Source organism: Mus caroli, unplaced genomic scaffold (assembly GCF_978045245.1).
Source record: "Mus caroli unplaced genomic scaffold, Mus_caroli_1 scaffold_14, whole genome shotgun sequence".
Taxonomy (NCBI): Eukaryota; Metazoa; Chordata; class Mammalia; order Rodentia; family Muridae; genus Mus; species Mus caroli.
This window is the reverse complement of record NW_028227269.1, coordinates 22,312,852-22,340,063: the sequence shown is the minus strand read 5'-3', so window position 1 is coordinate 22,340,063 and position 27,212 is coordinate 22,312,852. Positions and strand designations below refer to the sequence as shown.

Below are 27,212 nucleotides of genomic sequence, written 5' to 3'. Positions count from 1 at the left end.
AGTGCTACTAGAAACCACTGGCATGTATTCCACAGATATCTCTTAAGTAGATACAGTGCCATTGCCACAGAGGCCACAAAAGCCTAGGACAATAATTCCTTAAGTGGGAAATGGAAGAAAATATTTAATATTAATATTTAGTATATCTACAACCATCTAGTGAACAAGGAGAAGCCTTTGAGTACTCTAATACAGATACACAGTTGAAGGACAGAAGCATTTCCACTAGGAACAGATCTAGAGAAAGAGAAAGGAGTCAGGCATATGGTACATGACTGTAATCTCACCACTTAGCATGCTGGGGCAGAGGGATGGTGAGTTCAAGGCCAGCTTGGGTGACACAATGAGACCCTGTTTCAGAAAGGAGAGAAATTAACATAAGTACAAAACTTAAGCTAGCACCTCCTGGCACAAGGTGATGAGTTTCTTCTCTCCCACAAGGCCATCCTGTGTGCAAGCAGGGGCAGAACCACAACTTTCAGAACCATCCTATGAGCAAATTAAAAAAAAAGAATACATCTAGCCTTCATTAAATTACAACTAGGGGAAGCTAGATTTTAGACGGGTTTGAAAACTGCAGAATCAAACACTGCACCAGAGAACATAGAAACAACTGTAATGCTGACATGTTAGTCATGGCAATGCACAAAAGAATATAACCTACCTCTACAGCAAAGATGCCTTTGTCACGACCATACACTTTCATCTCTTCTGGAAAAAGCTTAAAAGCATTTATGTACGGAATACGATCCTCTTCAACAAACCTGCATTTTTCAGAAAAACATCTCAATGAAAGCTGTACACTTGCTCTGAGTAAACTCTTTCTGAAAATCTACCCCTTCACAAGGGAAGGAAGAATAAGCTCAGTAAATTCTACTCCCTATATTTTAAAGGCTACTGTCCCCAGCACCCATGAAGACGACCAGTCAGCTGACTGTCTACAGATAGCTTAACTCTAATCAATACATTGTGTCTGAGGAGTGTAGATCTGCCAGCTCACCACCGGGCCCCTACAGCCTTCCTTCCATGTATGTCTAGCTCCCATCCATGACTAGCTCCTGCTCACCCCGTGAATCCCTTCTTCAGGAAGCTCTTCTTTGGGCCCTGTTTCCTTGACTCCCTTCTGTCTTCAGGACCAGCCCAGTGCATGCTGGCTGATGAACAAACTATTAAGGTTTTCATCCCAATGCTTTCTACACAATAAGAGGTCAAACATTTGGAGTGGAATGTTAAATCTGAAGAAAACTCCAAATGTTAAAAATGAACTAAAACATGTATTTATACCTCATTCACAAGTAAAATAAAGGTTAGGGTACGGCACCATCAGCACTAGTGGGGAAGCCGCAGTGAAGCAAACAGGTCAAATTCCTGTTCCCACAGATCTTGTGTTTTAGCTAGAAGAAGATGAGGGTAGCCAGTCAATACACTACAGTATGCTAAGAAAACAAAGCAAAGAAAGAAATAAAAGAGAGAATGTAGGACAGGGTCTCCTGTATAAATTCCTAAACAAAGTATCAAGAGAAATAAGCACGCCTTTAATCCCAGCACTCGGGAGGCAGAGGCAGGCGGATTTCTGAGTTCGAGGCCAGCCTGGTCTACACAGTGAGTTCCAGGACATCCAGGGCTACACAGAGAAACCCTGTCTCGAAAAACCAAAAAAAAAAAACAAAAAAAAAAAAAACAAACCTAAAACAACAGAAAGAAAGAAAGAAAGAAAGAAAGAAAGAAAGAAAGAAAGAAAGAAAGAAAGAAAGAAAAAGCCAGTTGGGAGTAAGTACCCAGAATGCACCACCTGGACCTCCACTGTCACCAGCTTCCTAGAAAAGGAAGCAATGACCTAAACTTAATTTCAAAATTAAAATGTGATTCTTCTAACTTTTAGTCTATTGAAACTTGAGAATTAAATATTCAAAGTAAAAACAGATGAAAACCTCTCCCAGCTGGGTTTTCATTGATTGCTTTAGGTTGCATAAAGTATCTATGCATAGTAAACTATAATATTGATTTAATATTATTATATGCATGATATCATATATACCTATCATTCAAAACATCTAGACTTCCAAGAGCTAACATGTGCATCATTTATTTATTCCTTGATATACACACATACGTATTATATGTATTTAAAATAAATGTGGGAATACATGCTCGAAGCTTGAAGTGAGAAATTAGCAAGAGATGAAGAGTTGGCCCACCCCCACCTATCAGTTCAGGCAGACAGGACATTAGAATCATGCCCACACGGGCTGCCTGAGAGGCTCATTCAGTGCTGCTGAAGCAGAGGAAGAAAGAGAACTGAGTCTGGGGACGCAGAGAGATGCACCCAGAGCAGGTCTTGAGGTATGTAGAGCTTTAACCATGTCATAGTTTACAGCACTGTTCCAACCATTTCTCAAAGTTTGCTTACTTTCAAATTTGAAATTCTTTTAGAAAAACTTTCACCTCAACAATGGATGGCAGCTCAATCAAAATTCTAACACACTACTGCCTTTAGTGGGTATTATCAGCAGCCTATCTGGATCAATCCAGGAAGTTGTTGAAAAGGAACTGGCACAAGAAAAAAGCATCCCTCATGCCTCTCCTGCCCAACAAAGATTTCAGCAGCATCTCCTGGAAACACTCTATGCTCACAATTTTACTGCAGTTTTTGGAAGCTTTGATTTGAGACAATTAGAATTTAACAAGCTGGCTCTTGGTTGTAGACCATTAAAGCAACACCACATGTTAGAGCTGTGTGCTCTGTGGATCAGTCTTGTCCCATTTATCCTTTCCATTTCAGCCCAGCTTCATCCAAGCCTCTTGCCTGTTTCCTTTCCCTCCACAAAACACCATCTCCACAGAGCTGCCTGGGTGACCCTTTAGGGTCAGATGGTCGTTCCTGCTATAGTCTCCCTGACACTTTCAATAGCACTTAAAACTCAAAGTCCTAATGGGCTCACAGCATTTTTGAGGGATAAAATATCAAAGTGACAGTTGCATATTTTTGTGGATATTCTGAAAAACCACTGAATCACATTTTACTTTCTGTTTTGTTTTGTTTTGTTATGTTATGTGAGATAGTTTCACTGTGTTGCCCTGGCACACATTTTGCACTTCTGCCTGCCTCTGTCTCCTAAGTGCAGAGGATTAAAGGTTTGCACCACCACCCCTGGTGCAAATTATGTATCTTTCTAGGGATTTATTTTATACATTTGCCTGCACATCTGTATATATATAATCCATCTGTGCCTAGTGATCATGGAGTCTAGAAGAGAGTGCTGATCCCTTGGAACAGGACTTACAGGCAGTTCTGAGATACCATGGACTTGCTGGGAACTGAACTCAGATTCTCTTAAAGAGCAGGAAGTGCCTCTAATTACTGAGCCATATCTCAGCCCTAAGGAACTTCATAATCTTAATGATTGAGACTTCTATCATATGTAAATTATACCTCAGTATTTCTAAGTTATGGGAATGAGAGGACTGGAGGTGAAAACAACTAAAGTTTATTATGCACACATATCAAAGTGTTAAAGAAGTTTTGAAGTTTTCCCTGACCCTTGCATGGCTTACAAACTCACCTCTGACTTGCTCATTTCTCAGTCCTCCCCTCCCATCAGCCTCTTCCTCCAGGACCACTATTTGTTTTCTGTACCTTGATCACAGAGCCCACTTCTGCTTAGATGCCTCACTCTCCCTGGAATGCTGGGATACTCACAGATTGGGTTGGCCGCTCTGTCATTCCAAGTGCAGCTCAGATCCCTTTCTGTGCAGTCAGGCTCCACTCCAATAGCCTAATTCAGCCTTCTGCTCTGCACTTGTGTGGCTCATCACTTTCTCCTTTATTCACAGTCACCTGTTCCCCCTCAGGAAAGTTGACACTTGACTTGCATGCTTCCCAAGTGTATCTCAAGCCTCTAAACTCTAGAACATTATGCAAGTACAGCAGCTACTCAACAAATATTTGTCCAAGAAATGTTGGCTGTTGTTACTTTCTGTTGTTACTGCTAGCAGGGGAGGGTCCATTAAAGTAAATGTGAAAGGATAAGAAGAATTAATCCTAAAATCTATGGATGCTGCTCTGAAGATAAATGAAGAAACAGCAATTTACTATCAACTATAACATATGTAGGGCTAGGTGTGGCAGCACACACCTTTAATCCCAGTGCTGGAGGCAGAGTCAGGGAGATCTCTGAGTAGAAGCCAGAGTGAGGAGAGTAACACTATCTGTGAGAGAGAGAGAGAGAGAGAGAGAGAGAGAGAGAGAGAGAGAGAAAGAGAGAGAGAGAAGGGGAGGGGAGGGGAGGGGAGGGGAGGAGAGGAGAGGAGAGGAAGAGGAGAGGAAGAGGAGAGGAAGAGGAGAGAAGAGAAGAGAAGAGAAGAGAGGAGAGGAGAGGAGAGGAGAGGAGAGGAGAGGAGAGGAGAGGAGAGGAGAGGAGAGGAGAGGAGAGGAGAGGAGAGGAGAGGAGAGAAGAGAAGAGAAGAGAAGAGAAGAGAAGAGAAGAGAAGAGAAGAGAAGAGAAGAGAAGAGAAGAGAAAGAAGAGAAGAGAGGATGAATGGATGGACGGACATATATTCCAGCCAAAGCTAGCCATGTCTCCCTGCAGACCAAAGTTCCTTAGCTTCTAGCAGCAGCTCAGACTGTGATGGAGAACCTCCCAGAGGGCAATTTAACAGAGATCAACAGGCCCTACCCCAGGTCTGATTTCTGCAGTCCCCAGACAATGCTGGGGCTGCTAGTCAAGAGGAGACTAGTTGAGGATCTGACTTGGAGCTCGTCCTAGGGGGAAAACAGAGTACACTAGAAGCAGTGGTGACAGCCCCTTCTCCTACTACCTGACCCAAGTGACTCAGCTCTGTCCCCAGCTTGTACACCCAAGGAGCATGGTGAGTTTCAGCCCTCCAGCTAGCTAGATCTAATCTCCTTGAAGGCATTTTACAATTCCATGTGTGGGAGAGGAGGGCCAGAGGAAGAGCAGGGGGTGCAAGGGAGGTTGAAGACTGGGACTGTCTATTCCACCCACACAGTGTTTTCCCTGAGAAGAAATTCTCTCATTTGTTAAATTTCTAGGACAGTTCTGTTGCCCACTCAGACTGCCCTGGGACGACTGGCTCCTTGACCCAGCTCTGAAGACACAATTAGGTTCTCATGATTAGGGATCTTTTTGAAAGACCCTCTGGTTATCAGCAGGAAGATGGAAAGGAATGACAAGTCTGCAGACAGTGAGAGATCAGTGAGCAATCAATCAATCCAGGTAAGGTGAGGTGAGGCACAGAGGGAAAAACGGGTTACAGAGTTGTGTTAGAAATGTTAAAGGCAGCCGGGTGTGGTGGCGCATGTCTTTAATCCCAGCACTTGGGAGGCAGAGGCAGGTGGATTTCTGAGTTCGAGGCCAGCCTGGTCTACAATGTGAGTTCCAGGACAGCCAGGGCTACAGAGAAACCCTGTCTCAAAAAACCAAAAAAAAAACCAAAAAAAAAAAAAAAAAAAAAGGAAATGTTAAGGGCTAGGATGCAATGACTGGCTGTATATATAGAGTGAGGAGAGTCCAGAAGACGCTCTAGGTTTTCTGACACCACTAGGGTTCATAGCATGTGCTAAGGACCCTGAAGGAGAGCAGAATCAAGAGACAGATGGTGAGGCACTTTTTAGTCATATGAATTTAACTATAAAAGGCATCAAGTAGTCATGACCATGGGCAGCTCTACAGATGAATATATGGGTCTGGCCCTTAGCAGACAAGCCTGGGCTGGTGATATAGAGCGGGGAGTCATCAGCACAGAGATAATAATTAGTCTTGGGAGAAGATGATGTCATCTAGTGAGGGCACAAAGCAAGGCAAGGTTCAACTGAGTAAAGTTTGCTGATTCACGAGTGGTCTATGTGCAGCTGCTCACACCTGAGAACAGCTTTCTTATTTGGTTAATACGGCAAAATCAAAGGCAGTACCATCATTTACTAGGAGCAGCCTATTTAACAGAAGGACAAGTGCCAATGACTACAACAGTGGTGGTGAGGATGGAGACGACATCCTGACTCACCAGAGCACTAATGATGCTGCATACACTGCTCTAAGTGCTCACACAGTGCCAGTGGCCCAAGCTGTTACAACCCTAAGGTGCTATTACTATTATAAACCCATTTTACCTGGAAGGAAGCAGAAACAGTGAAACAGTTATAGGTTTCTTTAATGTCATGTGCAAATGAATTGGCAGAACCAGAAAGAAGTCTAGCTTCAAACATGAGTCCTTGTAAGTACTCCATATACTGATTAAATTCAATTTATTATTTAGAACACACATAAAGGAAGAGGGAAAATAACATTTTTTGGTCTGCCTAGTAACTGACTGATCCTTATACATTCAACTCATTAGTTATAAAACCCTGTACATTGGAGCTGGCTTTAGTTCAAGTGTCTACTTCTTTAGGCCAGTCTTTTTGTCTAAAATTCTGTAGACTACTTTGAAATATGTAAATACCTACTACTATGTAACAGGGCCTTTCTATAGTTTTGATATCAACTTGTCCTAACAAACACAGGCTGCCTATAATTTAGTCTTTACAGCAGCAATGAATGGTTTTATATAACCACTAATGGCCATTTTGTTAGTAAAAAGATTCCCTGTTCAACTTTTCTTAGATATATATTTAAGATGTCGACACAGGAATATTAATGTCATTTTTCTCTTTAAAGTATTTTATTCATGTTAGATAATTAACTTTCTAATATTTCATGTGAGATAAACAGTATAATTTCCACTCTATTAGTAAAAACTCAAATTATTAGACTTAAGGAGAACTAGCTTCAATTTCTCATCATTGTCAGTTTGACTGGATTTGTTATCACCTAAGAGACATATACCTCAGGCATGTCTAGAGAAATGTTTCCAGAGAGGTTTAACTATGGTAAGATCCTCCCTGAATACAGATGACTCTAACCTACAGGCTGGGTCCTAGACTGAATATAAAAGAGGAACTAATATAAAGCAGCGGCGGCGGCGCCTTTCTCTCCTCCTGGTCGATGTGAGCAAGAAGACCACGACCACGACGACCACAACCACCACAACGACCACAATGACCACCACCACCACCGACATGGTGGACTGAATCCCCTTAAACCACAACCCAGTGCAAATCTTTCTTCTTTTAAGTTAGTTGGTTTGTCAGGTTCGTAGTCAGAATGATGAGAAAGCAGCCCATGTACTACCTAAGTTTTCCAGGCCTTTCCTCACTTTAGGCTTTCTTATAAAATTAAAAATATCCAAAGGATGTTCCTAAATTCACACAGATAATCAGGAAAAAACAATCAGGAAGTAAGTTCAGCTTACCTCAAAAGGTCTGAAACTGTAATTGTTTCCCTCTGCCAGAGCAAGGAGAGAGAGCAGAGAGCAAGTGTCCTGGGCACAGTCATCTTCACAAGCCCCTTCTCCTTCCGCTCGGAGTACTCCACTCCATCAACAGAGCCAGAGCAGACAGATGCTGCTTATTCAGAAACACAGGGAAATGTCTTAAAATGAGTAACATTCAGAATAAATCGTAACTGATTCACATTGTGCATACACTCTAATTAGGACACACACACATATATAGAGCTCAAAGGACAACTTTCTGGAGTCAGATTCTCTCTCTCCACCATGTGGGTCCTAGGGATTGAACTTGAATCAGAGTTTGTGGCAAGTGCCTTAGCCTGCTGAGCCATCCTGCCAGCCCCATGGCGGCAACTTTAGAACTACTGTCCCAAATCAGAAATCAAGATATAATACTAAATGAAGGCTGAAAACATTTGTGAGAATAATAGACTACTTAATTCTCTCTCTCTCTCTCTCTCTCTCTCTCTCTCTCTCTCTCTCTCTCTCTCTCTCTCTCTCTCTCTCTCCCTCCCTCCCTCCCTCCCTCCCTCCCTCCCTCCCTCTGCAATATTTTATAACATGGAGAACTATTTGAATTATATGTGCTTAAAATCTTGCCTTTCAGCTAGGCATTGTGGCACACAGTTGTGGCCCTCGCCTTTAATCCCAGCACCTGAGAACCAGAGCTAGGCAGATCTCTGTGAGTTCAAGTCCAGCCTGGTCTACAGAATGAGTTCCAGGACACTCAGGGCTGTTACAAAGAGAAACCTTGTCTTAGACAACAAAACAAAACAAACCCCTAGCCTTTCTCTCTACATATGCAAATAAACAGCTTCTACGGCAGTAATAATTATTTCTGAGTGGGATGGTATCTGTTTTCTTACCTTCCTTGTAACAGTCAGTACTTTACAGGTTTTTTTTGTTTTGTTTTGTTTTGTTTTCGAGACAGGGTTTCTCTGTGTAGCCCTGGCTGTCCTGGAACTCACTTTGTGGACCAGGCTGTCCTCGAACTCAGAAATCAGCCTGCCTCTGCCTCCCAAGTGCTGGGATTAAAGGCTTGCGCCACCATGCCCGGCAGCACTTTATAGTTTTATAGAGTTGTATTCATAATTTAGTGTGAAAACTAAAAGAAAGCTCCAGAAATCATCATTTTAAAAAAAGATTTGTTTTTTATTTTTGTACATGTGTGTCTGTATGTGTGTGTGCACTACCTGTGTGTTCCTCTGCATAGGCCAGAGAGGAAACCAGATACCCTAGAACTGGAGTTCTAGCCAGTTGTGAGCTGTCATGTGCATGCTGAGAACTAAGCCCAGATCCTATGGAAGAGCAGCCAGTGACTGTCACACATGTGTACTCTCCTATACACTAAATCAATCAATCAATCAATCAATCAATAAATAAATAAATAAATATGTTTTAGAAGGTGCTAAGTAAACTGTTTCTCCGTTTTACCTGACTTTGGGGATCCTTTGGTGACAGGGAAAGGCTTTGGAATCTGAGGGTCAGATTGGAACTCTGCTTCACTTTCAAGGGGGCATGTGGTATCACTTAGCCGCTCAAGATCACTGCCCAAGTCCGAGGACTGCAGACTGTCTTCTAATACCTATTCATAAGATAACAGAACCAGAAATTACTGCTAGAGTTTAAAAGTTAACTTCTGTGACCCTAAACAGCTGCTGCTTGTCAGTGCATCTGAGAGTCCTTTCTGCGGAATTGTTCCCATCAGCAATGCTTCCTGGAGAGGGACTGCAAACAAGGCTAAGTGAGGAAACAAGTCACACAAACACACTCACACACACACACACTCACACACACACACACACACACTCACACTCATCTCCTCCTTCCAAGTGCACCTCTCTTGTAGGGTAAGGACCCTCACAATGAAAGCACCCAATGCCATTTTGGATCTACCATGCTGGCTACTTTCTACCACATCTACCTGGGGAATTTTAACTTTGTATCTTGTGGCTTCGTTTCTTTTGGCCAGACCGCCTTTTATCTTGTTTCGTTTTGTTTTTTAACACTGCTATGCTGCATTTCCAACCACTCTTCTTCCTGACTTCTCTGCATAGCACTTTCTGTGTATAACCAGTACCTGACAAGGATGTGCTATTTCATACCACTGCTTGCTGTCACGTGTCAACTAAGGAAATGGTAGTCAGTGTCTCTAGAATAGTCCGGGGACTGGCTACTTAAAGCTTACATGGCCACAAGGAACTGATATCACTCATGGTCCTATGACCTCATCTCTGAAGATCAAGAAACATGACCTTATTATAAGGCAATCAAATTCATGTTCTGAAGAAACATACAGAACACAGAAGAAAAGAATCCAGAATGAAACTAAATGCCCTGCCATGGGCCTCATGAGGCAAGGTGCATCACAAAGCGGGCCAAGAAGCATGCACTCCGAAAACCTGAAGCAATCGGAAGAGAACTTCCACAGATTCCTGCAGGCACCTCCTGCCCACTCTTCTGCCATAGGCTCTGTCCTGTTCAGTTCTTCTGGGCTATGTGATCTCCCACTGAAACCCAGCTTCTCCATTTGTACACTCCCCTCCAATCACTCATTTCTACTGTAGCAGTCTGTCACTAGGAGATGCACTTAAACACAACTTTTCCTTAACCACAGGTGCCACCCAATTTTTCTGAATGTCTTTGAAGCAAAATGCCTTGAGGAAGTGAAGAGATGTTGTCTTTGATCTGTCTGCCTTGTACCCCATTCCAGTTCAGCTCCACTGCTTGTCTGATCAGTCTCAGTTCTCTCTCTCCTTAACCTAGCAGCAGCATCACTGGATGCCACTGTCCTCATATGAAATTCTGTCCCCTTGGCTTCCAGACAGACATCCCTCCTCTCAGCTGTCCTGACTTTACACCAACACAGTAACCATGGGAAAGCCCAGAGCTCAGGTTTTTGGTCCTCTTCTGTGTCTACCTTTTCATGACATCCAATAAACTTGGGGTTTAAATCATAGCTACTGTATTCAACTTCTATGATGTACCTACCCCACATTTTAAAACCCCTGAAATCCAGGTGAATCTTAGAATCATTGGCAGTTTAATTCACAGCATTCTTTTTTTGTTGTTGTTTTTGGGTTTTTTTGTTTTTGTTTTTTCAAGACAGGGTTTCTCTATGTAGCCCTGGCTGTCCTGGAACTCACTCTGTAGACCAGCCTGGCCTCGAACTCAGAAATCCACCTGCCTCTGCCTCCCAAGTGCTAGGATTAAAGGCGTGTGCCACTCTTGAGGGAACTTAAAATGTTGGTGTATCTTGGTGTGCTGGCTAATTTTGGTTAACTTCACATAACTTAGAATTATTTGGGAAGAAAGAAATTCAGCTCAGAAAATGCCCCACAAGATTGGCTTGTGAGTAAGTACATGTGGTGTCACTTAAAAATTAATGCTACAGAGGGCCCTGCCCATTGTGGGTAGTGCTATCTCTGGGCAGATGGCCCTGGGATGATAGGAAAGTAGGCTGGAAGACTTCACGGATGCCTCCCTTTTTCCTTTCGGTTGCTGCCATGCCAGGCTGAGCAGACACAGGTGAAATGCTCCAAAACCAAGACTGGAGCTGCACCCATCACTGATGTGGTACAATCAGGACACTGCAAAGTCCTGGGGAAGAGAATGCTCCCTAAGCAGCCTGCCATCCTAAAGGCTGAGGAAAAGATGAAGGGTGCTGGGGCTGCCTGGTGGTCGAAGCCACACAGGGAGGTTCACCATTTTCCATGTAAAACAAACAATAACAAAATAGGCTGAGCAAGCCAGAACCAGCAAGTTAGTAGTGAACTCCTGCACAGTCTCTGCTGCAGTTCTTGCCTCCAAGTTCTTAGCCTGACTTGACTTCAATGACACACTGTGATGTGGAAGTATAAGCGAAATAAACCCTTTCCTCCCAAGTTGCTTATGGTCATGATGTTTTATCACACAGTAACGAAGACACCTGGATAGAAGCTGTAGTTCAGAGGTAGAATGCTTGCCTAGTGTGCCTGAAGTCTGGATTTGAAGATTTCATGGCTATCAAGCACACTGGCAGTTTCAAATTCCCATCTTTCCCACTGTGGACTTGTCTGTCTCACTACACATGTGACATTTCCTCTTGATGTCTAACAGCTGTCTCAAACTTAACATATCCCAACCCAACCCCTGGTCCCACCTGCCCTTTCGGATTATGGCAGTTCTTTCCTAGATGCTTAGGCTGAGAACCCTGCAGTCATCCTTGACTTCTGCCCCACCCCCCACCTCCACCCCACATCTAGAACATCAGGAAGTCCCTCTGGATCTATCTCCAAAGCCCTTCTATACCCTACCACTCACCCTCTCCTGTGTGCTGCTGGGCCCCAGCCACGGCCACTCACCTAATGGAGGCTTGGACAGTGGTCCCAGCGAGTCCTGAAGTTCAGTATTTTTTCTCTTCCACACCTCATGTTAATCTCACTTCCCAAAACCCTTCACCTCACTGGGAAGTCCTCCATAGCCAGTCTGGATTATCTAACATCCTTCCCAACACCCTATTATACACATTTGGTTGCTTGTTCTAGAGTCAATAGCTATCCGTAGCTCAAAAGTTATAGGTTAGGATGCAGATACTGGCCTCTCTCCTTGGAAAGGATCTAAAGTTCTAAGGCCACATTTGGAGAGTTACTGAGGTACATTCATTCTGAGGGTGGAGCCTGTGGTCCGAACTGCTCGGCAAGTTCTGTCTGTAAGCGACACCCCAAACCCATTTCTAATTTAAAATGTACTTTTTTCTCCCTTACAAAAAAAAAAAAAAGAGTACTTCTATGCTGGTGTGACAGAAATGATGTGATTTACCAACGGGCTTCCAGGATTTAATGTGATACTGTCCACCAGGTGTTTTCTCATACCAACAAAACTTTTGTCTGTAAGTTTTCAGTTAGCCTAGGACTAAAGTGTCATAGAGAACCCCAGTTTTTCATTCCTGTTTTCTACATCAGACAGCATCCCAGTGCAAAAAGACAACCAGAGACACCAAGTATGAGATTTGAAGGTCATGTTCTTACTACTCTGAATAATTCCTTTTTCCCCTTTAAGAGCTACCATAAAACCACAGAGCACATAGTTTGTCTCCGTGACAAGCATGTGGCTCCTATTCCCAGACAGGCCAATGTTCTGTGTGCGGCTCTGAGGCCCTTCCTTTGCTCACCTCTGTAACCTATTCCTTTCATCTTGACCTGGGTTTCTGAGTCCTGGATCACTGACCTCTGCATACAGACTTATGAGGACCTTACCAAACAAGGAAATGCCGGACCATCTCCCAAGTTTCTAGCAAATGTGAGTCACACAGACTCAGAATCTCATCTTAGTCCTGGAGGGTAGCTACCACTCATCGGACAAATCTCAGTAGTAGAACTGTCCTTTAAGTAAAAAGTACCAAAGAACCTTTCAGAAGCAATTCAGAACAAACTGCTCAGAGATAGGGGCTCAGGTGAGCACCCAGACTGACTTGCCTTCACTTCACCAAGCTCTGAGATGGGACAGTAGGGGCAGATAAATGAGATGCTAGGTAAAGTAAGTTGGAGGGCCAAGTGAAGGAATGACACATGCAGGGCATGGGGATGCAGCTCGGTTGCTAGAATGCTTGCCTAGCATGCACAAAGCCCTGGCTTGGATCTTCTGAATATAAACATAAAATTATGTCTGTCAGTCTGGCACTTGTGAGGTGAGGCAAGCCAAGGTCATCCTTGACTACACAGCAAGGCTGGCCTGGGATACATAAGACCCTGTCTCAAAATAAAACAAGGTGGGTGGTGACATGTGCCTGTAATCACAGCACTTGAGAGACAGAAGCAGTGTGAATCTCTGTGAGTTTAAGGCTAGCCAGGGAGAAATAACCAGGTCATGTCTCAAAAAACAGTCATCACCATCATCATAACAGGAATAGCATATGCAAAAAAAAAAAAAAATCCTAACAACAATAAAAAAAAATGACAAACAAATGCCACAAACTAAACAGCCAAATGACAGAAGTCCCTTGAGAGCCCTCTTCTAGGCCAGGTAGGGAGCTCAGAGGCACACAGCTTTCCCAGTATATGAGTTTGACCCCAATACTACAAAACAAGTAAGAAATTCCTTAAATTATCTACATACAATGCATGAGCTGGGCTTGGTGGCTGCAATCCTACCACTTGAAAGGCTGTGGCAGGAAGATTTCCAAGAGTCCACGGCCAGCCTAGACTATAAAGTTAAAGACCCTGCCTCAAAAGACCAAATCCAAAATGACAAAACCTTCCAAAAGGAAGATGTGATGGTTTCTATATGCTTAGCCCAGGAAGTGACACTATTTTGGGGTGTGACCTTGTTGGAGTAGGTGTGTCACAGTGGGTGTGGGCTAAAAGACCCTCATCCTAGCTGCCTGGAAGCCAGTATTCTGGTAGGAGTCTTCAGATGAAGATGTAGACTAACAGCTCCACCTGCACCATGTCTGCCTAGTCTGCCTAGATTTGGCCATGCTCCCACCTTGATGATAATGGACTGAACCTCTGAACCTGAAGCCAGCCCCAATGAAATGTTGTCCTTTATAAAACGTGCCTTGATCATGGTGTCTGTTCACAGCAGTAAAACCCTAACTAGGACAGAAGATAACTTTTATGTTACAACTAGTTTAATAAATGGCCACAATTCACTGTAAAGTCTAGATCATTCCGGATTGCACCAGGAGCCTCCTCCCTGAAAATCTATAGGCAAGCACCACAGTCAAACTCAAGCAGTCACGAAAAAACAGCTTTGTCTTTCTGCCACACAAAGTGAATTTTAGTGTCTCATGTCAGGGTCCAGGGCTCACCTTGGCTTTCCCTCCACTTGTACGAACTGGGTTTTTACAATAGGCCTGCTTGCTCTTCTGAAGGTAGCGCTTCCAAAAATTGTGTAAGACTTCATTCTAAGAAGGAAGGAAACAAGTGATGGTGACATCCACACAGGCACATGTACCACACAAGCTCTCACACTCTACAGACGGCCCGGATCTAAATGCCTTCTTACCTGTTTCTCCTTACCAGGGACATGGGAAAACCCAATAAATAACATTCCATTTTGTTTTTCAGTGCTGGGGATTAAACATAGACCTCAAGACATACTTCTACTCTTAGAGTTAGGGGAGGGTCCACTCAATCTCACTTTTCAGACGATGATAGCTAACATCTAGCTTCTTACCTTTAGTTCTGGGCTTACTCCGAGGGTCTCCAGGGCTTCTGCTTGGTGATAAAGTATGCACTGGAAACCTTCACACACATACCAATCCCAGCCTTTCTCTAAAGGACAAATAACAGGCTTTAGACACACATATTCCTAACTTACTATGATGCTCCTACATAATGCAATCTCTGTGGGCATGGGCCTGAAGACTTCTATTTTGGTACCTCAAGTAGTTTTCTTGTATGTACACGTGTACACTTTATATATACATGTATGTTTTGCATGTGTGTGCACTCTGTGTCTATTTGTTGTATACACTGTGTATATATATGTACATTTTATGGATGTATTTGTACATGCTGTGTATGTATACATGCTGTGTATGTGTACATGCTTTAGTTTTTGTTTTGTTTCATTTTTTAATAAGGTCCCACTATGTGACTGTGTGCAGCGGGGAACTTGCTATGCAGATTAGGTGGCCTCAGATTTGTATCTGTCTCCCTAACTATGTTTCCAACTCCTACGTGCTGAAAGCATAGGCACCCATTACTATACTCAACCATGAATAGCTTCTTTCTCTTTTTAAAGATTTATTTACTTATGCATATGAGTGCTTTATTTGTGTATATGCCTGCATGACAGAAGAGGACATCAGATACTACTGTAGATGGTTGTGAGTCACCATGTGTGTACTGGTTGGCTTTATGTGTCAACTTGACACAAATTAGTCATAGGAGAGAAAAGACCCTAAGTTGAGAAAATGCCTCTCTGATCTCTAACTGTAGGGATGGCATTTTCTCAATTAGTGATCAGTGAGAAAGGGACCAGCCCATTGTGGGTACCATCTCTGGGCTGGTGGTCCTGAGCTCTATGAGCAAGCAGACTGAGCAAGTCAGGGAAGCAAGCCAGTAAGCAACACCCTTTCCTTGGCCTTTGAACGAACTTCTGCCTCTAGGTCCCAGCAGACTTAAGTTTCTGCCTGGCTTCCTTCAATAATGTACTATAATCTGGAAGTATAAGCCAAATAAACCCTTTCCTCCCCAACTGGATTTCTGGTCATGGTGTTTTATCACAACAATAGAAACCTTAAGACAATGTTGTTGCTAGGAAATGAACTCAGGACCTCTGGAAGAGCAGCCAGTACTCTTAACCACTGAAACATCTCTCCAGCCTGAGAGTTTCTATCTGCATATTGTTTTTTCCAATCAGATGTATTTGTGTAAAAATGCTAAAGCTAAACATTTTGTTATCATACTCAGTTTTTTAAATTATCTGTGATTGTTCTGAAATGTTATCATAAAAGGCAGAAAACTGGCTATTTGGCATGTTTAAAAATAGATAAAATGTATGTTTGGTTGAGATTTTTATTTTTGTTTTTGTTTTGTTTTAGTTTGGAGACAGTGTCTCACTATGTCACCCAGGTTGTCCTGTAAATCAATACATAGACCAGACTGGCATGGAACTCACAGAGATCTATCTACCTAGACCTCCTAATGCTGGAATTAAAGGCTTTGCCACCATACCCAGTGAGATTTAAGGTTTTTTAATGTGTATTTCACAGTGCTCAAAGCATATGTGGAAATACATGATCACTGCATCCACCAGGTTCAACATATACTAATGGTGTCACTGTTTTCCTTCACAGGTGACAATGTTCCATTTCAACACATATTTTGGTTGACGAATACTCAAATGTCAAGATAAATAAATAATTTCTAGCAGTCAGGAAAGGGCAATCCACACATTCAAGAAAACAGACTCACAATGGCACTCTGCTTTTATGAAAATGACTCTTGGTTAGAGAGAGAAACTGAAAATAAGAAATCTGATACATACCAGTGCCTAGGTACAAGATGTATCCTAAGTATTTGTGTGTTGTATTGTGTGCAGTGTTTGTGCATATGTAAGTGGGTTGCATGTGGCTACATGTGTGTAGGGGGTGTAGATCTGTGATCAATGACAGGATCTTCCTTGATCATGCTGAATCTTTTTTAAAAATTACTATTACTTCATTTCATGTATATGGGTGTTCTGCCTGTATGCATGTATATATGTACCACATACAGAAGCCTGGTGCTCTTCCTGGAAGAAATCATCCAATCCCCTGGATCTCAAATTATCGACAGTTGTAAGTCATCATGTGGGTGCTGGGAACTGAATGAAGGTCCCAGAAAAGCAAGTGCTCTTCACTGCTGACTCCAGCCCTTCCACCTTTATTTTTTTTAAGTACTCTGTAGTTATCTTCAGACACACCAGAAGAGGGCATCAGATCCCATCACTGATGGTTGTGAACCACCATGTGGTTGCTGGGAATTGAACTCAGGACCTCTGGAAAAACAGTCAGTGCTCTTATCCACTGAGCCATCTCTCCAGCCCCAACCTTTATTTTTTTAAATGGGGTTTCTCAGTGACTTTGAAACTTGTGGATTTAGCTAGGATGGCTGAGGATCTACCTGTATCTATTCCTTCCAATACTGAGGTTATAAGACGCATGCCATAATTAGAAGCTTTTACGTATGTGTTGGGGCTCTGACCTCCAGTCCTTGTACATCACTGATGGAGTCATCTTCCCAGCTCCTAAATATTTTAAATGGACTTATTCTTGTGAGCCTCACAACTCTAAGAGATAAGAAAAAAATTGCCAGAGCAGTCAGAATTATATGTTTAGCTATGGTTAACAACCAATTTGAGACAATGTTACAGTGGGTGAAGACCCTTGTATTTTACCTGCCATGGCCAGACAATCACAGAAATTCATTCAAGAGCATGCTATCAAAATTCCTCACACATGGCTTCTGAAGTCTGTTATTGACTCCCACATAGCTTGTCTGCACCCTGTGAAGACTCCAACTCCTTACACTTCCCAGAATATCAGGGCTTCCTGTCCCCATTGACTAACGAATCCTTCCTGGGCAGAGTCTCAAATATAACAAGAAGCCTATAATTTCTGATGCATGCAGATGCTAAGAGGATTAAACCCTCCGAGTGGTACACATGCACAAGGTTCCCACACACTGTCATACAAATGTAGAAACTGACAATGTTGCATTTTACATTCTCTGTACTCTCCTATGTATATACCAATGGTGTCACCGTTTTCCTTCACAGGTGACAATGCCATGACTCTGGCATTGACTAGGAGACACCACTTAATGCAGCATCCAAGGTTCTGTAGACATTAAGCCTGAACTATACATTTTAACTATTTACATATCTGGGTTACAATTAATCGTGTGTTTCTCTAATAAAACTGAATAAAAACCAACCAGGTTTTAGCCTGTAAAGAGCGACTACTGGGCTGGAGAGATGGACAGTTCAGTAACCTGGGCTTGGTTCCCAGCATCTACATAATAGGTCACAACCATCTGTAACATGGTCCTCTGGCCTCTAAGGGTAGCCATGTAGACATGGTACAGACATACATGTACACAAATACCTACATACATAAACATAAAATAATCATTTCTTTTAAAGTTACTATTAAAGGCTAAACAGAAATCTGTGTTAGCATTTTGAGCATTCCCTGTTATTTATCTAAGAATGTCAATGTATTTCACATACATATTTCATGTATGTCCTTATGTGTATATTCATACACATGTATACACACACATATTTGTATGTATATTTTCACAGCTACCTTTTGTAGAACTCTTTACTATCACCGTTAGGTCAGTGGTTTCCAACTTGAGAATCTATCTGGTCCTAGTTACTCATAAAAAGACAAAAATGCCAGCCAGATATTTTCAGATCCTTCTCAATAATGGCACACTGTAAGGATTCAATGGATCAGTACTCACTCTATAGCTATTTTAGAGAAAGATAATATTCTCAAAAGGTTCAAACTTCAACGTGGGAAAGTGTTCTAAACTGAATATGGTGTTGACCTAGCCCACTCTGAGACGCACTCAGCTGAACCATTTCAGAAAATCACATCACTGTTCATGGCACAGCACAGGACACAGGCCAGGTACAGACAGCTAACACTTACTACCTTCTGCGGAACAGCCGCCCCTGCAAGAAGAGTAGCTTATGGACAACATATACTTCAACACATTGCTCCCACATTTACCCCAGCAACAACTTGACTTTAAGAACTTGGATTTGCTGTCATTTTGTCTGGAATTTATTTAAATTCATTCTGTGTCCTCACATCATGAAGGAAAGTGTGAAGGAGCCTTGCCACCGTGGGGCATCTGTACTCACCATGCTTGCTTCTCTGTCTCAGCCCCCTGTTGATGGAGTTGATCTTGGTGTTGGGGATATCTGCAGCGCTCACCACTTCCTCAGATCGCTGCAGGAAACACAGACAGGCCATGAGGAGGAAATCTCTGTACCCCGAAGCACACCTTCCAAGTACACACTGGGAAGTGTCCAGGAACCAACCTGAAAGTGACTGGACAGATGACTGGAAAAACATACTATGACAGTTAATCTTTATGCTACTTTTTCATTCAAAAAGACTTTGGTTCCTAAAAGAGCCAGTTACACAGTAAACAAACAAATAAACCTTTACTTTAAACTATGCAATTATATTGCAATTAAATTGGAATTTAAAAAGCTGGGCATGCTGGTGTATGACTTTAATGCAGCATCTGGGAGCAGAAATAGTCAGATTTCTGAGTTTGAGGCTTGCCTGGTCTACAGAGCAAGTTCCAGGACAGCCGGGGTGCACAGTGAAACCCTATCTTGAAAACAACAACAAAACAAACAAATATATATTAAAAGATAACTTTTATTTAATGTTTAAAAAAATAATGGGAATCAAACAAGACCAAAAATAAAATATACTCATTTTTTATCCATGCAAAATACACTTTAGCATGACAACAACTTATGGTTAGAGATAGAAGCACATGCCCTAATCCTAACACTTAGGAGGTGAAAGCGGGAAGATCAAGAGTTTGAGGCCAGCCTGTGCTACATGGACCCTCCCTCAAAGTAAACAAAGACAACAAAAACAAGCAACTCCCTGAGTCCCTGCCACCCAGGGAGGCTCATCCTGAACATTGATTCAGACAGGATTTTCATTTACAAAAGTACTACCATGGGTGTGGGGAGCATGCCTTTAATCCCAGCACTAGGGAGTCAGAGGCAGGGCCAGCCTGATCTACACAGTGTGTTCCAGGCCAGACAAAAATTACAAAGTAAGACCCTATCTGAAAAAATAAAACAAATAAAAGCACTTTTTATTTCCAATAAAAAGAACTTTAAAATGGTAATGGTACCATTCATAACAAACTGATCAGTACAACAGCTATCAAAGGCAATTATCTCACACTGACTTTCTTGCAACCAAAAACAAAATACTGAGTCTTATTTCTGGAGAAAAATTAAAAAATTTTAAATAATGAATAATATTAATATATTTTTCTAAATTTAAAGATTGAGAATGAAGCTTATCTTAATTTTTTGGGGGTGAGAGGGGGCTCCAGATAGCCTGGGAAAGCCCTTGCCCTTTAAGCTCTAGAGTTCTAGGCCCTACTACCCCTTGCAGAGTAAGTCTCATAAGAATAAAAGGCACAAGCTGAGGAGTACCCCACCAACCTAACATGCCAAATCCTATTTCAATCCGCAAGAGCCAGCCTGGGCTATATGAGACCAATCTCAAACATAGTAAGAGACATGCCTCTAACTATAGGATTTCTGGGTGCAGATATTGTTATCAAAGCACTATGATATATGGAAGATGCTATAGTGAGAAGATAAGACATGCCAAAATAACACTGAAGCAGTTATCTAGAAAAGATAACTGTCAGAGGTGAGAAGGGGCTTTACACTTGAACTATGTAAGACATAGAACAACAAAAAACTAGGGAAGGCTAACACCCCATGGTTAGATTGTGGGATATTCAGTCACATACTTAATAGAAATCTGCGACACTTTGAACCACATAGTAGAAACCATCAAGACAAATACTCAGTGGTACTCGCAAGCATCCCTATCCCTTTCCATACACTGAAAAACAAAAGACTGGACGGGAGCTGCTGAGTGTAGACTGAGAGTGTCGGTGACTTGGGCTTCCACATAGTTTTCAATCTCCTTCAATGAGCATGTACTGTTCTTACAAAATCTATTAAACTCACATAATTTAAGCCCATACTTGTATTAAATACTTAAGGATTTACAAAAAAATATATGTCATCTAAACTGGGCAGATTAAGGACCTTAAGTTCTTTTTCCTGACTAAAACACACCAGGAAAAAAGCCTTCCACACAGAAGGCTTTGCTGGGATTGTACACAGTGCCAAGAGCTTGAAGAATCTCACACAGTGCACTGAGGGGAGAGGAGAGAAGCAGACCGTCAGGAGAGCTGTATCGCAGCCTCCACCTGTCCTAGGCTACTGACTCACTGGTCATTCTTCACCCACTGAATTTCAACAGTACCACACTACACAACTCCAGGAAGCACTGCTGAACACTATTCTGTGTGTTGAATATGCCTGGGTTAGTGTAAAGCCAAGAGTAACAATTGAAGTTGTATAACTTCACTCAGGTTTGCCTATTGTGTGGAGGGCAGCTTCTCAGGGTCACAGCCTTTTATAAAAACACACTGGGACCAGGGCTGTAGTTAATAGGACACTTGTCCAGCACACAGAATGTACTAGATCATGCCCCTGAACAGTAGGAAAAGAAAAAAAATGTCATACACCTTCAAGAACTGTACATCCTCACTCCCTTGGGTTGAGACTCTTAAATATGGAGCTTAGTAGTAATATTATATTTTTTTCAAACTAAAAATGATGGTAGTTGACTTAATCAGACCAAATCAAGAAACATCAAAGACAAAGATAAAAGAAGTCATTAGTTACGGCTATTCAATTCCTATAAAAATAGTGCCCTGGCTCCATCTGCAAACGGAGACTCCCCCATTATGACATTCCACTCCTTCACTATGTTTACATTTGAACCACACTATAAAATTAACCCTGAATAAACCACTGGAGCGTCAGTGAGCATCAAAGCACAGGATAAACTGCATACATTTCAAGTGTAATCTGATGTATTTGTGTACATGAGCATTTATATATCTCGATGGGACGTGTCTGCACTGCCATGATCAAGGAGATCACTGCTCCCTCATTGCCCAGTGTTTTAGTTAAGTATATATCTGGGTACTGTCCTGTCTGACTAACAGGGAAGCAAACAAGCACCTGAGCTATAGACTAAAGAAGCCACCTCAAAGAAACACCCTGTGTGGGGCAGGAGGGACAGCTCAGGGCCGAGAGCATGCACAGGTCTTGCAGAAGACCTTTGGGTTCCACAACAACCATCAGCTCACAACCACCCCAAACCCAGCTCCCACTGCTGGACTCCATAGACGCCTACACTCACTCACATGCACATGCACATACCCATACATATACATACCTTTTAAAAAGCAAAGTGCTTTGTGAAACTGCTAAATTAGCTATGTGTCTTAAGGTGGCTTTTGTTGTTGTTTTACATCTTGTGTCCAGATTTTGAGTTGTCTGAGGTGGGAAGGCACGTCAGTCCCTATCATGCTCTATGTTGGGGCACAGTCTCTCTTCCACCCCAGCTGGCCCTTCTGAGTAAGTGCTGAAAGCAGTGCTTATTCCTTCTTGGCTCTGCACTTCCAGCAAATCCTTCCCTATGAAAAACAGTCATGGCAGTTTAGCTAGTCCAGCATCAGGCTGTCCACACTCTGTTACTGGCCTAAAGGTATGCTCACCAGACCAGGACCTAGAACTTTCAGTGTGGAGATGGCCCCGAACACCATGATTACACAATACAGACTGACAATCTTTAGTTTAAGAAACAGGCATGATGGGGTTAGAAGACTCAGATTCAAGTCTTGTCCCGAACCTTTGTACTCCTGGGGCATTAGCCACAAACTCAACTGTGTCAGGTGTGGTGGTGCATGGCTTGGATCCTAGCTCTCTTGGATCTCTAAGTGGGAGCCCAGTCTGGTCTCCATAGTCAGACCCTGTCTTAAAACAACAACAACAACAACAACCATTAATGACTCCTGAGCCCTGCTTACTCTCTCTGGGCATACTGTTGTATCTCACAGGTTGTTGTGAAGCAGAAATTACATACTGGATGAGAAAGTACTTGGTAGGTTGTGAGGAACTACACAAAGATACGTGGTAAGGAAGCCTGTTTCCAATATGCCCAACAGTCCCCCTGCATTCTAACATTCCATCCTCCAAATCTCTAAGCTGGTACAACACACTAAAAACTAATAAAAATATCCTTCAAGTATAATGTTAAATACTTCAAGTTGGGCATGGTGACACATGCCTTTAATCCCAGCATTCAGGAGGCAAAGGTAAGCAGATCTCTGTGAGTTCTAGGCCGGCCTGCTCTACAAAGCAAGTTCCAGGACACCCAAGGCTGTTATATAGAGAAAACCTGTCTCAAAAACACCAAAACCAAGCAACCAAACAAACAAAAAAACAACTTCCATATGCATATAGTATAAATGAAACATTCATTTATAAATGTGACTCAACGTAACTTTAGAAGTTCATCACCAATCTAGTTTGCAAATTTCTTAATCCAAGACTGTGCTCTTAAAGCCTGTTTCTATTCTTGGAATTCAGCCATTGAGTGAGTGATACAGATGCACTGTTTAGGAGTCAGGCTACATACCACCCGGAAACTTCAATTTTGAGAATATAATCAAGTTCGTGAATGGCACATTACTTACATCTGTGACATTGTGGCAGGAAGTACAGTAATATTTGCCTTCATCGGTAAGGCCCCAGGAGACAGCAGCACACTGAGAACAGCGGTCTCTGAACGCTTTCTGTGGAAGGCAGAAATCTGTTATTGTCAGGCCAACACACTGCACCATGGTTCTAAGCTCTACTTCCAGTGTTCCTGGCAATTTCATCCCCCCAAATTAAAAAACAATCATAAAAAAACTAAAAATACACAGACAGTATCGATAAATAAGGAGAATTTAGTCTCTCTCTCTTTTTTTTAAGATTTGTTTATTATTATAAATAAGTACACTGTTGCTGTCTTCAGATGCACCAGAAGGGGGTGTAAGATCTCATTACGGGTGGTTGTGAGCCACAATGTGGTTACTGGGAATTGAACTCAGGACCTTTGGAAGAGCAGTCAGTTGCTCTTATCCGCTGAGCCATCTTGCCAGCCTGAGTCTCGTCTCTTTAGTAGCATGAAATGCAGTAACCATTCCATAAAACTACTGAAATATACAGAGTGAGAACAAAGTAAGAAAGGTGGACAGGGCTAAATTGGAAACAAAGATATAGATAAACTCCCTGGAATTGCTGAGAGAAAAGATGACCCAACATATGGATAATCAAAACAAACAAAGATTGAAAACACTGTTGACTTTTTCTTTGGGGCACTGAGGCAGATGTTTCGAATTTTGATTTATTCATCCAACCATATAAAGGGTATCAACCGTATGAGTACTAAACGTTTAACTGGGTGCTTAGGGGTTCTACTGGAAGCAAAAGGAGCATATGGCCCACTTATGGTCTATATGGATTATAATTTTAGGTTTATCAATGTATTATCTAGACATTTGTCATGGATACAGATAGTATCTACTGTCTACCTTGAGTCCCTCTATCATTATTCTGTCAGTGCACACACAGAGAATTGGTTCCTAATTCTTTGGTGTTTGACTTATGGGTCAATTACTGAATACACCCATCATGTTCAAAGTGCATGCAAGGCTCAGCAGCCTCCTAACCACTCTTACAGTGAGGTGTGGGCACGTGTGCTGGATAGTTTTGTGTCAGCTTGACACAAACTAAAGACATCTGAGATGAGGGAAGCTCAATTAAGAAAAATACCTCCATACCATCAGGTAGCAGGTAGGCCAGTAAGGCACTTTCTTAATCAGTAATTGATGAGGGAGGGTCCAACCCATTGTGGGTGGTGTCACCTCTGGGCTGGTAGCTCTAGGTTTTACAGAACCTGGTAAGCTGACCAAATCATGAGGAGTAAGCCAGTAAGCAGCACCCCTCCATGGCCTCTGCATCAGTTCCTGCCTCCAAGTTCCTGCCCTGATGATGATGAACAATCATATAGAAGTGTTAGCCCTTTTCTCCCCAGCTTGCTCTTTTGGTCATGGTGTTTCATCGCAGCAATAGAAACCCTAAGATAGCAAGCACATTAGAACGTCCTCGGCAAGGGTCTGGTATCCGTACCCTAGACAGGCTGACAGGGATTACTTGGAGGCAACCCAAGTTCCAGGTCCTGCTCTTCCTCACGCCCAACCAGCATCAAAGGGAGCTTTGCTGGGTGGTCCCCTCCAAGGAGCCACGGGGGTGGCCATCCCACAAGCCCACAGTTTCATCCTCCTTCTGGCCCACGCCCCTTCTGAACAAACATTCCACCCAATCCCACCCGCAACCTCCCAGAGTGGACAAGCAGTCAGGTTCCAGGCCCAAGTGGCCACCGCCCCCTCGCTCCGCCCCCTATGCGGGTCACCGCCCCCAGCCGATGCCTGCTCCGGGCGCTGCTCCTCCTCCTCCTGGCTGTCCGTGGCCCTTTGAGTTAGGGAATGCGAGTGGGAGCCCCACGCGTTCCTCTAGGTCCTTACCACCTCCTCCACTTCCATCGCCGCTCCGCTGAAGACACCGTTACCCAGACAGCAAGCGCCGCTTCCGGGAGAGACGGGGAGAGCGCTCCGGTCGGAAACACAGCCTCTGCCTTTGCGTTCCAGTCTTCTGTGCTGCCCTTGTGGGACTCACGACCCAGGCTTCAAGCAGGCAGTACAGGACCAGGACCAGACCCCAGTGACAGAGCTCAGACCAACGAGGGTTGTCTGTGGTTTTGTTTTTGTGGCCCTGGCTGTCCCGGAATTCAGCTCAGGAGACTAGACTGGCCTTGAACTCCACCTGCCTCTGCTTCCTGAGAGCTGGGATTAAAGGCGTGTGCCATGACTTCTGGCTTCTGGCTTCTGGGTTTTGCAAAATGTGTTCTCAGTGTTTGAAGTAGAGAACACGGGTTGTTGAACTAGAACTGGGTGTCTATTTGGATTTTTTTTTCTTTTTTACTTCCCAGATCCTAGGAACCAAACCCTGCTAGTGCATGCTCACCAAGAACTCCATACCACTGAACAACATCCCCAGACCAAGATTTCTAATCATGACTCTATTTCTTTCTTGTACCTTCACCTCCTGCGTAAAAAGTATATGTTTGCCTATGAATATAACTATGTCTCATTTAATAAATTCTTGATAGATTTATCTCTTGTTCCCTCGCTGAACACACTAATCCCCTGCTTCATTCCATAAACTAAAGTTGTTTTAGATTTTAGAGATTTACCTGTGAACAAAATAAGTCTTCACCTTCATGAACATTTATATCTGTTTATTTATTTGTTTTTGCTATTTGTTTCCAGACAGAGTTTGTCTGAGTAGTCCTGTCTGTGTTGGAACTCACTTTGTAGATCAGGCTGGCCCTGAAGTCAGAGACATGTGTTTGCCTTTGCCTCCTGAGTGCTGGGATTAAAGGCCTGTGCCTCTAGAGCCTGACATTTGTTTTAGATACTAACAGTTCTTTCCAGGGGCAGTAGAGAAGAACTGAGATGGATTTCAGATGATAAGGTCCCCAGCAGGGGAGGCTGGGATATGTCAAAGATCCTGCAGCACTCTGGAGAACAAAGGAAACTCTTGATATTATAGATGTTAGAGCGAAAGGATCTCCAAGCCCAGAGGAGAGGGGGTCTCTGCAATTTGCAAATTAATGAAGGTACTAAAAATAAAGGGCCATAATTTAGAAAGCTAAACCTATCTTGCCTCCTCCCACCTTGGGACTGCTATGTGCTAGGAGTTTAGTAGTTTACAGAAGGTACTAAATAAAGTGAGGCTAATTGACTTTAATATCAATACTATGGTAGGAAGAGACAAAAATAAGAAAATCATGGGGTTGGAGAGATGGCTCAGCAGCTAAGAGAGCACTGGCATCTCTTGTAAGATTTCAGTTTGATTCCCAGCACCCACATGGCAGCTGACAACTGTCTGTAACTCTAGTTCCTGGGGATCAGGTGCCATCATCTACTGACATGGGTACCAGGCACAGACATGGTGTACACATACATGCATGTAAAATATCCACACATATAAAATAAAAATGAAATAGAGAAGTCATGTTAAATGTGGTGAGAGGGTGGTTTCAGTTGGAGATGGGGTAGTCTGGAAAGGTCTCACTGAAGAAGGATCTTTAATGCAGATACACATTTTTTGTTTGAGAATCTGTTTTATGGAAAACCCTAAGCCAGTACATTTACATTTTCTTTCCAAACAGGGTTGCTCTGTGTAGTCCCGGCTGTACTGGAACTCAATCTGTAGACCAGGCCGAACTCAGAGATCCGCCTGCCTTTGCCTCCCAAATGATTAAAGGCTTGTGCCACCACTGTCTGCCTACATTTGAATTTTTCAAAGGAAGCTACTTTTTTTTCTTTAAGAAAACAACATTAGCCAGGTGGTGGTGGTGCACGCCTTTAATCTCAGCACTTGGGAGGCAGAGACAGGCGGATTTCTGAGTTTGAAGCCAGCCTGGTCTACAAAGTGAGTTCCAGGACAGCCAGGACTATATAGAGAAACCCTGTCTCTAAAAACCAAAATAACCCAACATTATAGCCGGGTGATGGTGGCGCACACCTTTAATCGCAGTACTTGGGAGGCAGAGGCAGGCGGATTTCTGAGTTCGAGGCCAGCCTGGTCTACAAAGTGAGTTCCAGGACAGCCAGGACTATATAGAGAAAAC

General features: G+C 42.9%; 1 protein-coding gene across 3 annotated transcripts in view; it reads right to left on the bottom strand.

The window, feature by feature from the left end:
* Taf1b (TATA-box binding protein associated factor, RNA polymerase I subunit B) overlaps nt 1–25,102 on the bottom strand; it is a 64,410-nt gene extending 39,308 nt beyond the window's left edge. Inside the window, exons 1-8 of one of the 3 annotated variants that reach the window (XM_085830254.1) lie at nt 25,042–25,102; nt 23,167–23,265; nt 18,698–18,785; nt 14,510–14,607; nt 14,142–14,237; nt 8,786–8,936; nt 7,313–7,463; nt 665–764 (exon numbers count right to left, since the gene is read on the bottom strand). In XM_085830254.1, coding sequence (XP_085686380.1) covers nt 665–764; nt 7,313–7,463; nt 8,786–8,936; nt 14,142–14,237; nt 14,510–14,607; nt 18,698–18,785; nt 23,167–23,265; nt 25,042–25,059 — 801 coding nt within the window. In that variant the 5' untranslated portion in view covers nt 25,060–25,102. Of the gene's footprint in view, nt 1–664; nt 765–7,312; nt 7,464–8,785; nt 8,937–14,141; nt 14,238–14,509; nt 14,608–18,697; nt 18,786–21,863; nt 22,105–23,166; nt 23,266–25,041 lie in introns of those variants that run through there. The other 2 variants (XM_085830256.1, XM_085830255.1) reach the window with 2 other exon arrangements.
* Between the last annotated feature and the right edge of the window lie 2,110 nt (nt 25,103–27,212).